This window comes from Geotrypetes seraphini, chromosome 8 (genome assembly GCF_902459505.1).
Source record: "Geotrypetes seraphini chromosome 8, aGeoSer1.1, whole genome shotgun sequence".
NCBI lineage: Eukaryota > Metazoa > Chordata > Amphibia > Gymnophiona > Dermophiidae > Geotrypetes > Geotrypetes seraphini.
The window spans coordinates 166,083,812-166,101,302 of NC_047091.1; the positions used below are offsets into that span (position 1 = coordinate 166,083,812).

General features: G+C 48.4%; 1 protein-coding gene across 1 annotated transcript in view; it reads left to right on the top strand.

The window, feature by feature from the left end:
* The window catches only part of MVK (mevalonate kinase), a 78,681-nt gene that overhangs the window by 21,592 nt on the left and 39,598 nt on the right, over nt 1–17,491 (top strand). Inside the window, exons 6-7 of the mRNA XM_033956140.1 lie at nt 12,157–12,260; nt 13,324–13,369. Of these exons, the coding sequence (XP_033812031.1) occupies nt 12,157–12,260; nt 13,324–13,369 (150 nt within the window). The remainder of the gene's footprint in view (nt 1–12,156; nt 12,261–13,323; nt 13,370–17,491) is intronic.

The following is a 17,491-nucleotide window of genomic DNA, read 5'->3' on the forward strand; positions in this document are numbered from 1 at the left end:
CTCATGGGAGCAGCGCCCGACCCTCAACAGCTCGAAACCCTCCTCCTGGCAGCCGCTGCCAGCGCCGCTCCACACCGCCTTTCATGTGCCTCAAGCCACCAAATACGGCCACGGAAGGCAATCGGGGTAGCGAGGACGCGGGCAGGGAGAGAGCTTGCCTGCGCTTCCTCCAGTGGTTGGTGAGTGAGGGCGGGAGGAGGGGAGTGCCAGAGTGTTCCCTGCTGCCGCGTTCTAAATAGAATTCGGCCAGGGAACACAGAACACGTTGGCAGGGATCACGAAACCCTAAGTGCGCATGCACGCTTAGGGTTTTATTATTAGTGATAAGAACAGCCATGCTGAGTCAGACTGAGGTCCATTGAGCCCAGCATCCTGTCTCTACCAGTGGCCGGTTTGGATCAGAAACACTTAGTATATCCAGTTTCTCATAGCTTATTTCCAGGGATGTACAGTGGCTCTCCCAAATCTACCTGAATTAATAATTTGCATGGACTTTTCATCCAGTAACTAGTCCAAGTTTTCTCTTTTGAATCTCTCTATTAGTTACCTTGTCCACACATTCCAGCAGCAGATTTCACGGCTTAATTCTGCACTGCCTAAAAATGATTTATTTTTTTTTTGTTTCTTCTATCTGCATCTCATCTTGTTTTTGTGTTTGACAGATTAAACTGTTATTTCCTGGTTAACCATTCCATCCCATTCACAATTTTATCAATGTCTATCGTATCCCCTCTGAGTTGTCTTTCTCCATACTGTAAAGCCCTACCTTGTTTTGACTCTCTCTTTTTATAAGGACAGTAGTCTATCTTTTATCATTTGTTACCCTTTTCAGAACCTTTGATTCTAGTTGTACCATATCTTATTGTGCGACCAGAAAGCACAGTTACTTACCGTAACAGGTGTTATCCAGGGACAGCAGGCATATATTCTCACATGTGGGTGACGTCATCTACGGAGCCCCGGCGCGGACAGCTTTTCAAGCAAACTTGATTGAAGTTTCAAGTTTGCACACTGCACCACGCATGTGCATGCCTTCTCGCCCACTAGAGGGCGCATCCCACCTCGTGGTCCTCAGTTCCATAACTAGCAAGGAAGCCATCCCCGGGGAGGCGGGCGGGTTGTGAGAATATATGCCTGCTGTCCCTGGATAACACCTGTTACGGTAAGTAACTGTGCTTTATCCCAGGACAAGCAGGCATGATATTCTCACATGTGGGTGACCTCCAAGCTAACCAAAAAAGGGCAGGTGGGAGGATGGCAATTTAGGAAAACAGATTTTGCAAAACTGACTGGCCAAACCGGCCGTCACTCCTGGATAAAGTGTCCAGGCAGTAATGAGAGGTGAATGTATGAACCGAAGACCAAGTGGCAGCCTTGCATATGTCCTCCATCGGAGTGGATCGGAGGAAAGCTATTGAAGCTGCCATCGCTCGGACCTTGTGCCCCGTGACTCGACCCGGGGGAGGAAGGCCGGCCTGAGCGTAGCAAAAGGAAATGCAAGCGGCCAACCAGTTAGACAGAGTGCGCTTGGAAACTGGATGCCCTAATCGATTGGGATCGAAGGACAAAAACAATTGAGGAACCTTCCGATGAGGCCTGGTGCGTTGAAGATAAAATGCCAACGCCCTCTTACAGTCAAGCGTGTGAAGCGCCGTCTCGCCCGGATGGGAGTGGGGCTTCGGGAAGAACACAGGAAGGACAATGGACTGATTGAGGTGGAAGTCAGAAACAACTTTAGGTAAAAACTTAGGATGGGTGCGGAGGACCACCTTGTCGTGATGAAAGACAGTGAAAGGAGGGTCCGCAACCAAGGCTTGCAACTCCCCAATCCGCCTGGCGGAGGTGAGGGCAATTAGAAACACCGCCTTCCACGTCAGAAATTTCAAGGGGGACTTGTTGAGTGGCTCAAACGGGGGTTTCATCAGTTGAGCCAGAACCACATTCAAATTCCACACGACGGACGGAGGCTTAAGAGGGGGACAAACCCTGAGTAACCCTTTCATGAAGCGTGTCACCAAGGGATGGAGTGACAGAGGGCGTCCCTCCAGAGGTTGGTGGAAAGCAGAAATCGCACTGAGATGAACCCGCACCGAAGTGGTTTTCAAGCCGGAGCGCGACAAATGAAACAAATATTCTAAAACCGAGGATACCGGAACTGATACCGGATCCAGGTGAAAAGACGAGCACCAGGTGGAAAACCTGGTCCATTTCTGCGCATAGCAAAGCCTCGTCGAGATCTTGCGGGAGGCTTCCAACACCTCCTTCACCGATTGAGACAGGTCCGGAGGAGTCAGGGAACAAGAAACCAGGCTGTCAGGTGTAATGACTGCAGATTGGGATGTAACATGGATCCTTGACTCTGAGACAGCAGAGAAGGAGAGACAGGCAGGGGAAGAGGCTCTCTGGCACTGAGCTGGAGCAGCAGGGAGAACCAGTGCTGACGCGGCCATCGAGGTGCTATGAGAATCATCGTGGCCGTGGACGATTTTAGGTGTACCAACGTTCGCATGATCAGAGGGAACGGAGGGAATGCATACAGGAACCTCCCTTCCCAGTCGAGTAGGAAGGCATCCGCTTCCAGACGGTCCTGCGAGTACATCCGAGAACAATATAGTGGTAGTTTGTGTGTCTCCGGAGAGGCAAACAGATCCACCTGTGGCGTTCCCCAGCGAGCGAAAACCTCGCGTAGAACTGCTGAGTGTAGAGTCCACTCGTGCGGTTGCAGAAGTCGACTCAGTTTGTCCGCCAGGCAATTCCGTTCTCCTTGGATGTAGACCGCCCGGAGGAAGATGTTCCGGGAGGCCGCCCACTCCCAGAGGCGAAGAGCTTCGGAGCAGAGGGGCCATGACCCCGTTCCTCCCTGCTTGTTCACATAATACATTGCCACCTGATTGTCCGTGCGGACGAGGACCACCTGGTCCTGCAATATGTGAACGAAGGCTCGAAGTGCTAGGAAGATGGCTCGCAGCTCTAGCACGTTGATGTGACACTGACGGTCTTCTGTCGACCACAGGCCCTGCGTGCGAAGACCGTCGAGATGGGCTCCCCACGCGTACTCCGAGGAGTCCGTGGTCAGGACCTTGCGAAAGGGCGGAGTGTGAAACAATAGCCCCATGGACAGATTTGAAGAGTCTGTCCACCAACGCAGCGATTTCCGCAAGGGCGGAGTTACCGAAATGAGGCGAGACACCGGGTCGCACTCCTGACGCCACTGGGACGCGAGGGTCCACTGAGGGATCCTCAGATGTAGCTTCGCAAACGGCGTGACATGTACCGTCGAGGCCATATGGCCCAGCAGCATCATCATGCGCTTGGCCGATACCCTCGATAGTTGGGAGACCTGGCGGCTCATCCGTGCCAAGGTTTCCAACCGCTGGGTCGGCAGGTAGGAGCGTAGGCGCACCGTGTCCAGCACCGCACCTATGAATTGAAGAGACTGCGACGGCCTCAACTGAGACTTTGGAAAGTTTATCTCGAACCCGAGAGTTTGCAGGAAGGCAGTAGACTGTCGGGTCGCTGAGATAACCCCCTCCCTGGTCGGGGCTTTGATGAGCCAATCGTCCAGGTAAGGGAACACATGGAGTCCACGTGACCTGAGGGCTGCTGCAACCACCACCATGCACTTCGTGAATACTCGTGGGGACGCGGCCAGGCCGAAGGGCAGTACCCTGTACTGGAGGTGGAGGTCCCCCACCTGGAATCGTAAGAATCTTCGACAGGCGGGGTGTACCGGAACATGGGTGTATGCTTCCTTCAGGTCGAGGGAGCACATCCAGTCCCCTTCCCCCAAGAGGGGGTACAAAACCGGGAGAGATAGCATTCGAAACTTCTCCCGGGCCAGGAATTTGTTGAGCTTCCTGAGGTCCAGTATGGGGCGCAGGTCCCCGGTCTTTTTTGGGACCAAAAAGTAGCGGGAGTAAAACCCCGTACCCCACTGGTCCTTGGGGACCGGCTCGACCGCCCGAAGCTTCAAGAGAGCTTTGGCTTCGGTTATAAGGGTCGGTAGCTGCGAACGGTTGCAGGGGACTAAACTTGGGGGACTGTCCGGCGGCGAGGACACAAAGTTGAGCGAGTAGCCCTCGGAGACGATCCGGAGCACCCAAGCGTCTGAGGTAATCCCGGTCCATGCCTCCCGGAAGGACCGCAGACGGCCCCCGATAGGAAGGGGTTCCTGTGAAGGTGCGGAGGGGAACCCGCCCCGTCCGCTCAGCCCGTCAAAAGGAAGGCGCGGGCTTAGAAGGGCCCTGCGCCTGGGCTTGGGTTTGTCCCCCTCTGCCTCGCTGAGACGGACGTCTCGGAGGCGGTCTCGAGAAAGCCGGGGTCGACTTCTGAGGGTATCGGCGCGGCGGAGGCCGAAAGGGTTTCTGCGGCGGGGGTCTAGGTTTGGGGCGGACCAGGGATGCTAGAGAGCGCTCCTGTTCCGACAAGCGTTTGGTCGCCGCATCCAATGACTCGTCGAATAACTCGGACCCCACACAAGGCAAGTCAGCCAGGCGTTCCTGCAGGTTTGGGTCCATGTCGAGGGTGCGAAGCCAGGCCAAGCGGCGCATGGCCACCGAGAGGGCCGACACCCTCGAAACCAGCTCAAAGGCGTCGTACACTGCGTGGAATAGGTACAACCGCAATTGAGACAGGTTGGACATAAACTTATCGAATCCTGCTCTTTGGGAGTCCGGTAACGAGTTTCGATATTGAGGAAGATCCTTCACCATACCACGCAAATAGGAGGAAAAGGTGAAGGCGTAATTTAGAACCCTGGTGGCCATCAGGGAATTTGAATAGAGGCGACGGCCAAACTTGTCCCGGGTCCGCCCCTCCCTGCCTGGTGGAACCGCCGCAGAAACCCGTGAGGGCTGTGATTTTTTAAGAGCAGACTCCACCAGAAGAGACTGGTGGGAGAGCTGCGCCTTATCGAACCCTTTAGGGGGAATCGTCCTATACTTCGATTCCATTTTTGAAGGCACAGACGTGACTGTAAGAGGGCTTGACAAGTTATTCAGCCAGGTTTGCAGAAGGACACTGTTGAGAGGGAGTCTAGGCACCTCCCTAGGAAGAGTAGGGAGGTCCTGTTCCTCCAAAAATTCTTTGGAATACCGAGAGCCTACCATGAGGTCAATCCCCAGGGCTTGGGCCATGTCCTGAACGAAGGATGAAAATGAGGACGGCCTGGCCTGGGGGGACGGGGTTCTCGACCGCCCCACCGAGGAGAGGGGGGAGGCTTCATGGGAATAATGAGGATCCCTAACCGATCCCGAATCCCAGGATCCCCTCTCGAGGGCCCTCGAGGGGGAAGGGGAAGTTGTCCTCCTCGCAGAACCCTTGGGTGAGGACCCCGGGGTTCGTGGGACACTCTCCCGTTTCCTCGGCGAGGCGGCCCGGGAAGACTTCCCATGAGGTGAGCGGAGGAGCCTCGGGTTGTCGAGGCGCAACTCCGACACCTGCAGCGCCCCGCCCCCGAACGACGAGGAACGGTCGCGCCGAGGCGAGCCTCGGGGCCGCTTAGACTTCCTCGATCGACGCCCTGTCCGAGGTCGCGTCGAGGGCGAGGCGTGTCTGGAAGACCCGGAGGAAGAGGAGGAAAGACGGCGCACTCTGCGCAACTTTTCCTTGGGCCTTACACTCCGCTCAGGGGGTTCCCCCGAGGTCGAGGTCCGGGGCGGGGCCGAGACCGAGGCGAACGGGGCCACCGTACCCGAGACCGAGGTCGCCGAGGTCGGGGCTCCCGAGGGAGCCCAGGCCGGGGCCTCCGAGACCGAAGGCGTCCCGGCCGAGGTCGAGGCCGCCGGAACCGCAGCACGCTGCAACACTTCCAGGGCTCCCGACAGCTCCGATGAGATCAGAGCTCGGAGGAGATCCTGGAAGGCCGGAATCCCCACGAAGGTGGGGAGTTCCGAGTCCGGGGCACACTCCCTGGAGGGCGACCTCGGTTTCGAGTATTCCCTCGGGGTGTGCGGAGTCGAGGTCCGATGCGGGGCCGGGGTCGACCCACCCGCCTTGGCCTGACTCGAGGATGGCTTCTTTGCTGAAGGGGATGGAACAGAGGACTTACCCGAAGCTTGCTTCACTGACGACGCCTTCGAGGAAGAGGGCCGAGGCGAGGCCGAGGCCCCCGAGGACGCCGAGGCCGAGGTCAAGGCCGGGGCCGAAGCCGAGGCCGACGTCGAGGCCTTAGGCGGTGCGTCGACGGCGAACAATTCGGCCATTCTTGCCTTACGGCGACGGAGGGCCCTGTTTTGGAAGGTAGCACAGCGATCACACGAATCTGTCGGATGTTCGGGCCCAAGACAGACGATGCACCACCGGTGAGGGTCAGTGATGGAAAGCAACCTCTCGCACCGGCTGCACTTCTTGAATCCCGTAACAGGACGGGACATCCACGAAGAAAAAGAAGAAGGCCGGGAACGTACCGACGTCCCGCGGCCACGGATTCCGGGAGCCCCCGGAGTCCGATGAAAAACGAAAGACTTTTTTTTTTTTTTTTGAAGGGAAACGAAAAGAAAAAAACAGCACCGCGAACTAATTCGAAGGAAAACAAACTAAACGCGGCAGCTAGAAGGCAAAAACACTGGAGCTCAGATCCACAGGGCTTTCTTGCTCCGCGGAAAAATTTGAACTGAGGACCACGAGGTGGGATGCGCCCTCTAGTGGGCGAGAAGGCATGCACATGCGTGGTGCAGTGTGCAAACTTGAAACTTCAATCAAGTTTGCTTGAAAAGCTGTCCGCGCCGGGGCTCCGTAGATGACGTCACCCACATGTGAGAATATCATGCCTGCTTGTCCTGGGATAACCGCATATAGTATTCAAAGTGTGGTCATGCCAGGGACCTAGAGAAACAAAAACACTGGAGAGATGATGTTCCTGATATGGACTTTATTAATAAATCAAATTGCGTATGCAGATGATATTTTATTATATTTAAGAGAACCAGAAGACACCATTCCAGATCTACTTAACTTAATAGAAAAGTTTGGAAAGTTTTCTGGATATAAAATCAATTGGGAAAAATCTGAAGTTCTTCCAATTAATATCCATTGTACCAAAGGATTATTTGATTCATATTCATTTAAATGGAAAGAGGAAGGACTAAAATATTTAGGTATTCTTATAAAAAATACAATTGATGACACAGTAAAAGAGAATGAAAAACTTTTATTAAAGAAAATAACAGAAATGTGCGAGCAATGGAATCCTTTACATCTTTCTTGGTGGGGAAGAGTTCAAACAATTAAAATGATGATTTTACCTGTGGTTTGTTATCAAATGAGTATGATCCCAATATTTTTTCAGGGGTCTTTTTATAAAAAGTTAAACAGTATACTAACAAAATTTGTTTGGTTTGGGAAAAGACCCAGAATCGCTTTAGCATCATTACAAAAAACAATTAAGGAGGGAGGGGTAAATTTTCCAAATTTCTATAGGTACCATCAAGCCTATATTTTAAGACAGGGTATGTATTGGATCCTCCCAGATCTCATGGAAAATGTACCTGATTGGTTATATTTAGAATGGCGCCTCATGTTCCCTTTACATCCAGAACATTTCATTAGTATAACAATGCCCAGGAGTTATAAAGATCATAGAATTCTAATAGATACATGGAAAACATTAAGATTTATAAGCAATTTATCAACAAATCCATTGGCTAAATCTTTAAATCAATCTATTTGGGTAAACTCCAGGATCAAAATTGGTGGATTTAAAATAGTATGGAAACAATGGATAATAGCAGGTATACGTACTTTAAAAGATGTAATAATAAATGGATCACTGCTTAGTTTTTCACAATTGCAACAAAAATTTGGATTAGAAAAAACACAATATTTTAAATGGATGCAATTGAAGCAGGCTATTCAGGAAGGGTTCCCTGAATGGAAGAATCTTAATACTCAATATAGTTTGCCAATCCTTTGTTTTCAAGCAGATTTTCTAGGACACCAAGCTGCAAAATGGTATAAAATTATATATGAATTTTCAAACAAAAAAAAGAGAACAGGACTTAGGGACATTTGGAGTATTGAGATAGGACAGACAATTTCTGCATCTCAATGGCAAAAATTTTGGTCCTGGAGAATACATACTACAAGGTCAGCATCTATGAGTCAAACATGGATGTTTTTATTACATAGAGTTTTATGGACCCCTACAAGATTACAGAAATTAGATAGTAGTAGATCTAATAGATGCTGGCATTGTAAGATAGAAGTGGGGACATTAGATCATTTATTATTCTTTTGTCACTGTATTAATTCCTTTTGGAAATTAATTTGGCCCCAAATTAATAAATTATTAGAAAATCATGTTGGACTATCATATGATACAATATTATTTGGAACAACAATGAGAACACAGAGTCCGATATCAGCTAACAATAATAAACTTTTATTAATTTTAACAGGGGTCGCCATTCAGCAAATTACTCAGAATTGGAAAGATTACACTAAATTAAATTACACTTTCTGGTGGAATTCAATTTGTCATATATATAAAATGGAAAAAGTAATGGCATTACAACAAGGTTATATTAAAAAATTTAATAAAATATGGGGACCATTGACAAATTATTCTACTGATCAGATATCATAACACATGTATAGAACATATAGAGGGGGTAGGGAAGGGAAAAATATTGTAATAATAATATGATATAAAATTTTGATAAAGGGTTTCTTTAATTTACAATGTAAGAACATTTATTGATAATTTCAAGTGTTTCTTCATAATTGAATGTAATACATGTATTTCACTTGATGTAAGAATTTAAAAAGAATAAAAATTATTTACAAAAAAAAAAAAAAATAAATTTAGTAATCCACATAAAAACCTCTGGGACCCAGTCTGCAGGAAGCTTTGGGCCCAACACGGTCCGTGTTTCGACAAAAATGTCTTCTTCAGGGATCCTATGAATGATAGTGTGACAATATAGTAATGTGTATATGCTAAAACAACAAATAATGTATTAGTGAATCTGAAGGTCCATGTGATAAAGTCCATATCGGGAACATCATCTCTCCACAGTGGTTTTGTTTCTCTTGGACTTTTTCTCTGTGGATTTTACAGGGTCAATTTCTTTGCTCATGCCAGGGACCTATACAGAGGCTTAACAATATTCTAGTTTTTTCCTCCATCCCCTTGTTGGATAGTCCCTAACATTTTATTTTTTTTAGGAGATGTGGCACACTGGGCTGAAAATGTCAATAATATTGTCTACAGTGACTCCAAGATTTTTTTTCTTGGTGGCCAATGGAAGCATAAGCACATTTAAGCAAACTTTCAGCTGTACTCCCTTCAATTAATTTGTAGGCCCCTCCCCCCTGATATTTTGGTGAATGATTGCCTCAATACCACCATTCTTAGAATGATCCTGTAAAAGTGACAGTCCTCCGAGTTTGTATGGTTGTTAGGATCTGCTATAATTTTGACTATAGCATCTCCATTGCCAACCTCTAGAGCAGTGTCCTGCAGACTTTTTTACAGGGCGGCACAGTAAACTCCCGGTTGTGGCTGGAGGGCACCCGGAAATGCGCATATGTCGACATGATGCGCTTGACGACCTCATGTCTGCGCAACCGTGAAGGCCCTCCACATGGAGCCCTGAGCCACCAGTGCTGGAGCAGGAGAGGCGCCGGCGAGGAGAGCAGGTGACAGCTAACTGCATACAGGATATGCCTCTTGCCGCGAGAGGCACGTCCTGTCGGCAGTCAGCCAGTGCCAGTGTCTAATGGCACACAGTTTGCGATACACTGCTCTAGAAGCTGCTGCTGCACTAGATGACTGCCTAATTTGCATTATGGTTATGTTGACCCTGTTCGATGGTAGAGAATGACACGTGGAAAAAATTTGTCCCCGTCCCCGCGACTCGGTCCCCAGCCCGCAAACCATCTGATCCCATCTGCACAAACTATCTCCCTTCCTATTTTCCCCATTTCTAATATCTCCCCTCTGTATCTGTATACTCCCTCCTGTATCAGGTATTGCCCCCCCATGTCCATATACCAGCCCCATGTATCTCCCCTTTATATCTCTGTCCCTGTGCCCCCACACACATAATTTCCCCTCTGTTACCTTCCTGTCTCCAGATTTCCCCTCTCTTCCTCTTCCACACTAATGTGTCTCTCTCCTCTCCAACCCCATCTAGCTTCTTTCTCTCTCCCCCCCTGCTTCCAGCATCTGGCTCACCTGCCTGTCCTCCCCATTCTCTTTCCTGCTGTGGGTTCAATATTTGTCTCCTTCTTACTTCCACCCCTTGGCCCAGCATCTCTTTCCCTTTCACTCCCTCCTTCCTACTGTGAGGGAACACTGCGGTCTTCATCTCCAAAGCCTGGCAGGCTGTATGTTACATGACAGATTTCAGTGCTGAGTTGTGTCTGGCTGTTCATCTCTCTTCCTCCCCCTCCCCATGGACCCAAGTGCACTATCTCAGTTGAGTCAGAGTCCGAGAACCTAGCTCTGAGACCAGAATCAGCAAGTGAGGCACTCAACCCTGCCACTGCTGCATCAAAGAAAGAATGGATGGCCACAGATGAGCCCTGGGAGGCCCTACTTTGATAATAATAACTTTATTCTTCTATACCGCCATCACCAGTAGTTCTAGGTGGTTTACACCAAGAGAAGCTGTACAATCAGCGAGAGTACAATCACATAGAGTATACTAGTTAAAAGCTTAAAAGCTCCTAAGTTAGGTAATGAATTTGTCAAACAAAGTGGTCTTAACTGATTATCGAAAAGAACAATAAGAAGTAGCAGGGTGTATACATTCTCCCAACCAAGATTACAGTTTGCCTGCTTGAAATGCCAATGTCCTATCTAGAAAAGTCTTATCGGCAAGCTTTTACCTTAGGATAGGTCAGGGGTAGGCAATTGTGGTCCTTGAGAGCCAGAGCCAGGTCAGGTTTTCAGGATATCCATAATGAATATGTATGAGATGTATTTGCGTGCACTGCCTCCTTGAGATGCAAATCTATCTCATGTATATTTATTGTGGATATCCTGAAAACCTGACCTGGCTCTGTCTCTCGAAGACTGGAATTGCCTACCCCTGACCTATCCTAAGGTAAAAGCTTGCCGATAAGACTTTTCTAGATAGGACATTGGTGAATAATTGAAATCTTCTGGTTTCCCTACTGGCCTATATAATTCCTATATGATGTCCTTTTTCTCCCCCAAGCTCTATGGGAAACTCTGTCCCCAGCAGCAGCCCCTCCCTCCCTCTTACCTGCCACGGTCTGTGCATCTCCCTCCCTCCCTTGCCCTTACCTTCGCTGGCGAGTTTTCTCTTAACAAGCAGCCGGAGCATTTTCTGAAGTCACGTGTGGCTGTCTGGCTGCCTGAAATTTCTCCTCTGCTCTGACGCAACTTCCTGTTTCTGGTTGCGTCTGAGGAGATGTTTCAGGCAGCCAGCCAGCCACATGTGGCGTCAGAAAATGCTCCGGCTGCTTGTTAAGAGAAAACTCGCCAGCGAAGGTAAGGGCAATGGAGGGAGGGAGATGCTCAGACTGCGCGATCGGATTTTAAGTATTTTGCGATATTCCCTCAATTAACTGTGGGGCAAGGCCATTCACCGCTCCACGGGGCTGTGAATGGCTTTGTCCCTGTATCCACGGTGACCAGGGTTTTTTTTCATCCCAGTTTCGGCGGGTTACCCGCGGCTAGCTGCAGTAACAGTCACCGTGTCATTCTCTATTTGATGGCAGCTCCAAACTCTCAGGACCAGGACTCCTCTTTCAAATTTCTTTGTTTGTCTCTTACACCTTCCTCCTCAGACCAGTCTATGAATTTGCCGCTCCCATTCTTTTCATCAAGAATTAAGTTCTGATGTTGCTGCTGGATTTAATCCGTCCTCTCCCTCTCTTGAAGCCAAATCTTAATAATTCTGTGAACTCAGGAGAAACTTGTATTAGAAAGAAATCCAATCCTTCCTTAAATGCTATCTCAAATATGATTACATGGGTCTAGTCAGCTGGTCTGTCTCAACCTTTTTTTCTTTTTCTGTATTGGATAGCAGAAATGTAGTCCATTTGATCATTAATTTATGGTTTGTGTTCATGGGTTTGTACATAAATAATTACCACCAGTTCCTCAAGTATTGTTTCTATAGGAAATGAGATAGTTTACGTTTTTGAGAAAGTGTGAAGACTGCGTTTTTCTTGTTTCCTTAGATGGGCTGCAGAAGAGTTACATCTGATTAACACGTGGGCCTTTCGGGGTGAAAAGATCATCCATGGGAACCCATCTGGAGTGGATAATGCTGTAGGGACCTGGGGTACGTTGGGCACTGGGGGTTCCACAGATTTTCAAAGCGAAAATATGTGCATACTTCCACTTTGAAAATGAGCCTAGGGAAATGTGTATGCGCTTATATTTACACCTGCTCTTTGGCGCGCACACACAGTTTCCAACCCTGTCCCTGGGACCTTTCCATTTAGTCCAAGAAAACGTATGTGCATAAACTTTATGTGCATATCAGGTGGGGAACTTTAATAAAAGCCTTTTTCAAGAGAAATGCTGTGCAAAATTTAGCCTACCTCTAACCACTTTTTCTGCACTGCAGCTGGTGGGGCCTTGGATCAGCACGTAGTATGTACTCTGCTTTGACATCCTGCACCTAGATATATGCCAAGATCTTTTAACACACAAGCTAATCTGCTACTGTGCTTATACAGCACAATAATAATTTAAATTGGATTTTAACACACAGCACTCCCAGCATGTTTGAATTTTAGCATACCAGGTGGATCTGTTTTCCCACTTCAGTCCCCATTTGTTGTCAAGACTGTGGATTGTAGACCATCTTCTGGTGAGCACATACTCCTTTAATTTGAGGTTTCTAGCTTGCTTTTTCAGATTAGTTCAGAGTAGAGAATGACACGGGGACAAATTTTTCCCCGTCCCCGCGGGAACTCAATTTCCCCGTCCCGTCCCCGTGAGTTTTGTCCCTCTCCCTGCTCCATTCCTATAAGCTCTGCCTTAACCGCACAAGCCTTGAACACTTAATTTTAAAGTGTTTGAGGCTTGTGTAGGTGAGGAAAAGAACTTGCGGCGATGGGACAGGGAAAATGAGTTCCCACGGGGATAGGGAAAAATTTGTCCCCGTGTCATTCTCTAGTTCAAAGCAAATTACATCACTATTTTAGAATACGTAGTACACAATATACATTATTACATAATCACTACTGTCCTATCTTCTGCCTCTTATCCAAACCAATATACTTCCTTTATAAATTCACCATACAAAATACAGGTCATAAGCCTCCTGTAGGCCTGTGACAAGTGGATTGTGTCCAGCAATGCTTAAAGGTCTCTGTTCTCTCTTTTCCATTTTTTAGGAGGAGCACTAAGATACCATGCAGGAAAAATAACCTCATTAGAGAGGTAACTATTTATTTTATTTATTTTTTTATAACCCTGCCTTCCTACAAGAATATAGGATGTGTCTTATAGTAACACAAAGCAACAAACAAACTAGACGATATCCATGACACAGATGGTGGCCAAACAACGGGCATGTTGGGTTTGGTTTTTAATGTGCTAATGAAGTGGAAAGCCATATTGAATTTTAGCTTCATGGCTGGGGGGAGTTAGTTTATTTTATTTCTGCCATATAGTTTCAGTACAGTTAAAATTAAATACTGGTGCCCCCAGGTGAAGACTCTCCTTTTTATATGTGGCTATATGTTTAGGAAATAATCCTTTCCTTTTCATCCACCACAAATGGGTTAGGCCCATGAGCCAACAGATGGACACAGAGAACCAGGAGTGGTATATCCTGTTATATAAAGGGCACCATTCTGCCACTTGCTCTTCAGGTTTCAATTTTATTTAAAATTTGTTAATCCGCTTATCAAATTTCTAAGCGGAGTACATATAAAATATAAAAATAATTTTTAAAAAAGGGTATTTCTTGAAAAGACCAAACGGATATACTGACACAAGGGGGAAAGGGGGGGTAGAACTATATTAATGATAGAGAATGGTTAATAGAAGATGTGCAGCCCAAGATTTGGTGTTGATAAGATTGGTTCTGCACCCAGTTAGAGAACTGGTCACCTGGTAGAGCTTAAATGGTCAGGAAAAGGGGCATCTCGGAGTCCTGCTAGAAACAGTGACACTCGCCGGAGTTGTCTGGCGGAGTCCAGCTTTCTCCTTTCTCCTCAAAAGAGCTGAGCCAAGTAAGTGTGTGTGTGTTTCCCCCTCCCATCCCAAGTTCCTGCAGGGTCATCTGGAAAGAGTCTAGCAGCTGAGGAGGAAAACGTAGCACAGCAGGAGAGAGCTCCTGTATAGAGAATGACAAGGGGAAAAAATTGTCCCCATCCCCACAAACCATCTGATCCCATCTGCACAGGCCTGGAATAGTTTTATTAAAGTATAAAAAGAATCGATATTCTGTATAATTGTCATTTTATAAATCACAAATAATACAGAGCAAGGATCAACAAAACCCCTGTCTCCCCTCTCCTCTCCCTCACAAATATCCTCTCGACTATTGAGAAAACTAAAGTCAAATTGGTACAGAAGAATCAAGCTAACGGAATACTTCAGTCACACATGGCAGGAATAGTATTAGGGGAGTGCAACTAGGGCAACCACCCCCTGGTCAGAGAGAGAGCCCTAAGCTATCTGGAAGTTAAAGAAAAACAGCCTGGGCTTTGCAGGCCCCAGTTATGTCTAACACCAGCTCTAGCAGGATACATATTTCAAATCTGATACAGTATATTCTAATCACAAAACAGAAAATAATTTTTTTTCTACCTTTTGTTGTCATCTTATTCTTCACATCACATTGTTCTCAGGCTCTGGTTTCTGTTTGTCTATTTACTCTTAACTCACTTGCTAGGGTCTCCGGACCATTTGATGTGTCTTGTTTCCCATGCTCACCATTCATCTTCCATCTCTGTGTATATTTTTTCCCCTGTGTTCAACAAGCATCTCCCTTCTCTGTTTCCTATACTTTCCATTTTAATATTTCTCCTGCGCCCATCTCCCTGCCTTCATTATCTCACCATTCTATGATCCCCTCCTCCTGTGTACAGTATCACTCCTCCATATCCCTGTCCCCCACCCACCCCCGGGTCCAGCATCTTCCTTCTGCGTTGTTATTCTCCTCCATGTTTAGCCATCTTCTCTCTGTGTCCATATACCCTCCCATGTCTAGCATAACCCCTCTGTGTCCATTAGTGCTGCCCGATTCACGATTCGAATTGGTTCACCGATTCACTTCGGGTGAATCGATTCAGAACAAAAAAAAAATTGGCTTCCTGATTTGGCTGACCCTCCCCGCGATCTTGTCTGCAGGCTGATCCTCGAAGGTAAACAGTGTGGGGAGGCTGGGGGGGAGGAACCAGATGGAGGGAGAGAGGGAAGGGTGTTCAAAGAGATGTGCATATGCCGGACTTTGGGGGGGAAGAAATAGTGGGTCTAAAAATAGAGGAGAGAGAGATGATGGGCAATGGGATTTAGGGAGGGAAGGAACAGAAAGGGAGAGAAGTTGGACAAAAGGGATGGTGTGGAGGGGGGATAGAGATATTGGATAGGAGGGTAGTTGGGAAAAGAAAAAGAGAGATGGTGGACCCTGGAGTGGTGGGAAGGAGGGAGAGATGCCGGATGAAAAGGTGGATCTGTGCAGGGAGACGAAAAAAAGGAAAGATGCCAGACCTCCTGGGGAGGGAAGAGAAACGGAAGGGGAGGACAGAGATGGCAGATGGATGGTTAGCATGGAGAAAGAAGGAGACCCTGGCAAGCAAGTTATCAGAAGACAACCAGAGCCTGGGACCAACAAAATTTGAATAATGACCAGACAACAAAAGGTAGAAAAACTAATTATTTTCTGTTTTGTGATTACAATATGTCATATTTGAAATGTGTATCCTGCCAGAGCTGGTGTTAAACTGCAAACATGAGCTAGGATTTTTACAGAGAGGAAAAGTCTTTTATCCCAGGACAAGCAGGCAGCATATTCTTAACGCATGGGTGACGTCACCGACGGAGCCCCGGTACGGACACTTTTTACTAGAAAGTTCTAGTTGGCCGCACCGCGCATGCGCGAGTGCCTTCCCGCCCGACGGAGGAGTGCGTGGTCCCCAGTTTCTTCGTTTCTGCGGAGCGAAGAAGACGCATGTGGTTTCAACAGCTGTTGAAAACATCCTTTTTGCCTTCCCGCTCGCGTTTTTTCTCGTTTTCCCACTTTGGGTTCTCTTTTTTCTTCGATTTCAAAAAAAAAAAAAAAAATCTCTCGATTTTCTCTGTTTTTTGAAACCGGCCCCAGCGGGGCCTGTTGTCACCATACAGGCCTCCGGTTTTGATTTTGCGGAGGCCGTGTTTCCCTTCATGCCCCCTCAACCGGGCTTTAAGAAGTGCCAGCGGTGTGCACGCCCGATCTCCCTCACTGACCCACACAATTGGTGCCTACAGTGTTTGGGTCCAGAGCATCGGGCTGACACCTGCACCCGCTGTGCCACTCTTAAGAAACGCACATTAAAAAATCGACAGATCCAGCAGAACATCCTTTTCGGTACCGGATCTGCTATGGAACCTGCTGCGACGTCGACGGTACCGCAAAAGACGGCACCGACCACTTCGACGCCACCCGATCCTTCCTCGGGGTCGCTGGCACCAGGTAAGCCGGCTAAGAAGCCTTCCACCTCCCTTGAGCGCCCACCTGCCACAGTGGCGACGCCGGTCCTCCCGGCCTCACGCCGACCCCGGAAACGCTCCGCCCCAATCTCGGTGAGTGCCTCGTCATCGGCCTCCTCATCGCCGGGGCGTGGAGCAGCACCTATGGAACCGAAAAAGAAAAAAGCGGTACCGGTGCCACCCCTGGATGACCGCATCGCGGCCATACTCCACAACAAATTGCAGGAACAGCTGCAGCAACAACTCCAGCACCTGTTACCGACCCTCTTGGCACCACTTCTTTCGGTACCAGACCGGCCCGAGCCTCGCACCATCCCACCGGTGTCCACTCCCTCGGTGCCACTCAACACTTCTATGCCAGTCCTTTCAGCTGAACCATCCCGTTCTCACCCTGTGGTACAGACCCGCTCTGAGATCGATCCTCCTCGGGACCGGGAAGGACACCGGTCTCCCCGGGACCCAGAACGGCACCGCTCTTCCCGGGACCGGGATCAGCACCGGTCTTCCTCTCCCGGTACCGTTTCAATGCGCTCTGGCAAGTCTCTTTCTAAGACCTGCCACACCGAGCCTTCCACCCCAACATCCCGGGGTGCGCACACTGATATCAGGGACCCGGACCTATGGGAAGAATCCCCACCTGGTACCGAGGAGGACGCATCGTCCACAGACGAGGAACCCTCAGTGACTGATACCGCTTCCAAGCCTGAGCAATCCTCTTTCACCAAATTCCTCAGGGAGATGTCGGCGGCTCTTTCTATTCCTTTAGAGTCCGACTCCAAAAAGTCCCAGGCCTTTCTGGATGCCTTAGACTTTGAACAACCTCCCAAAAAATTCCTCAAGTTACCCGTCCATGACATACTGCGG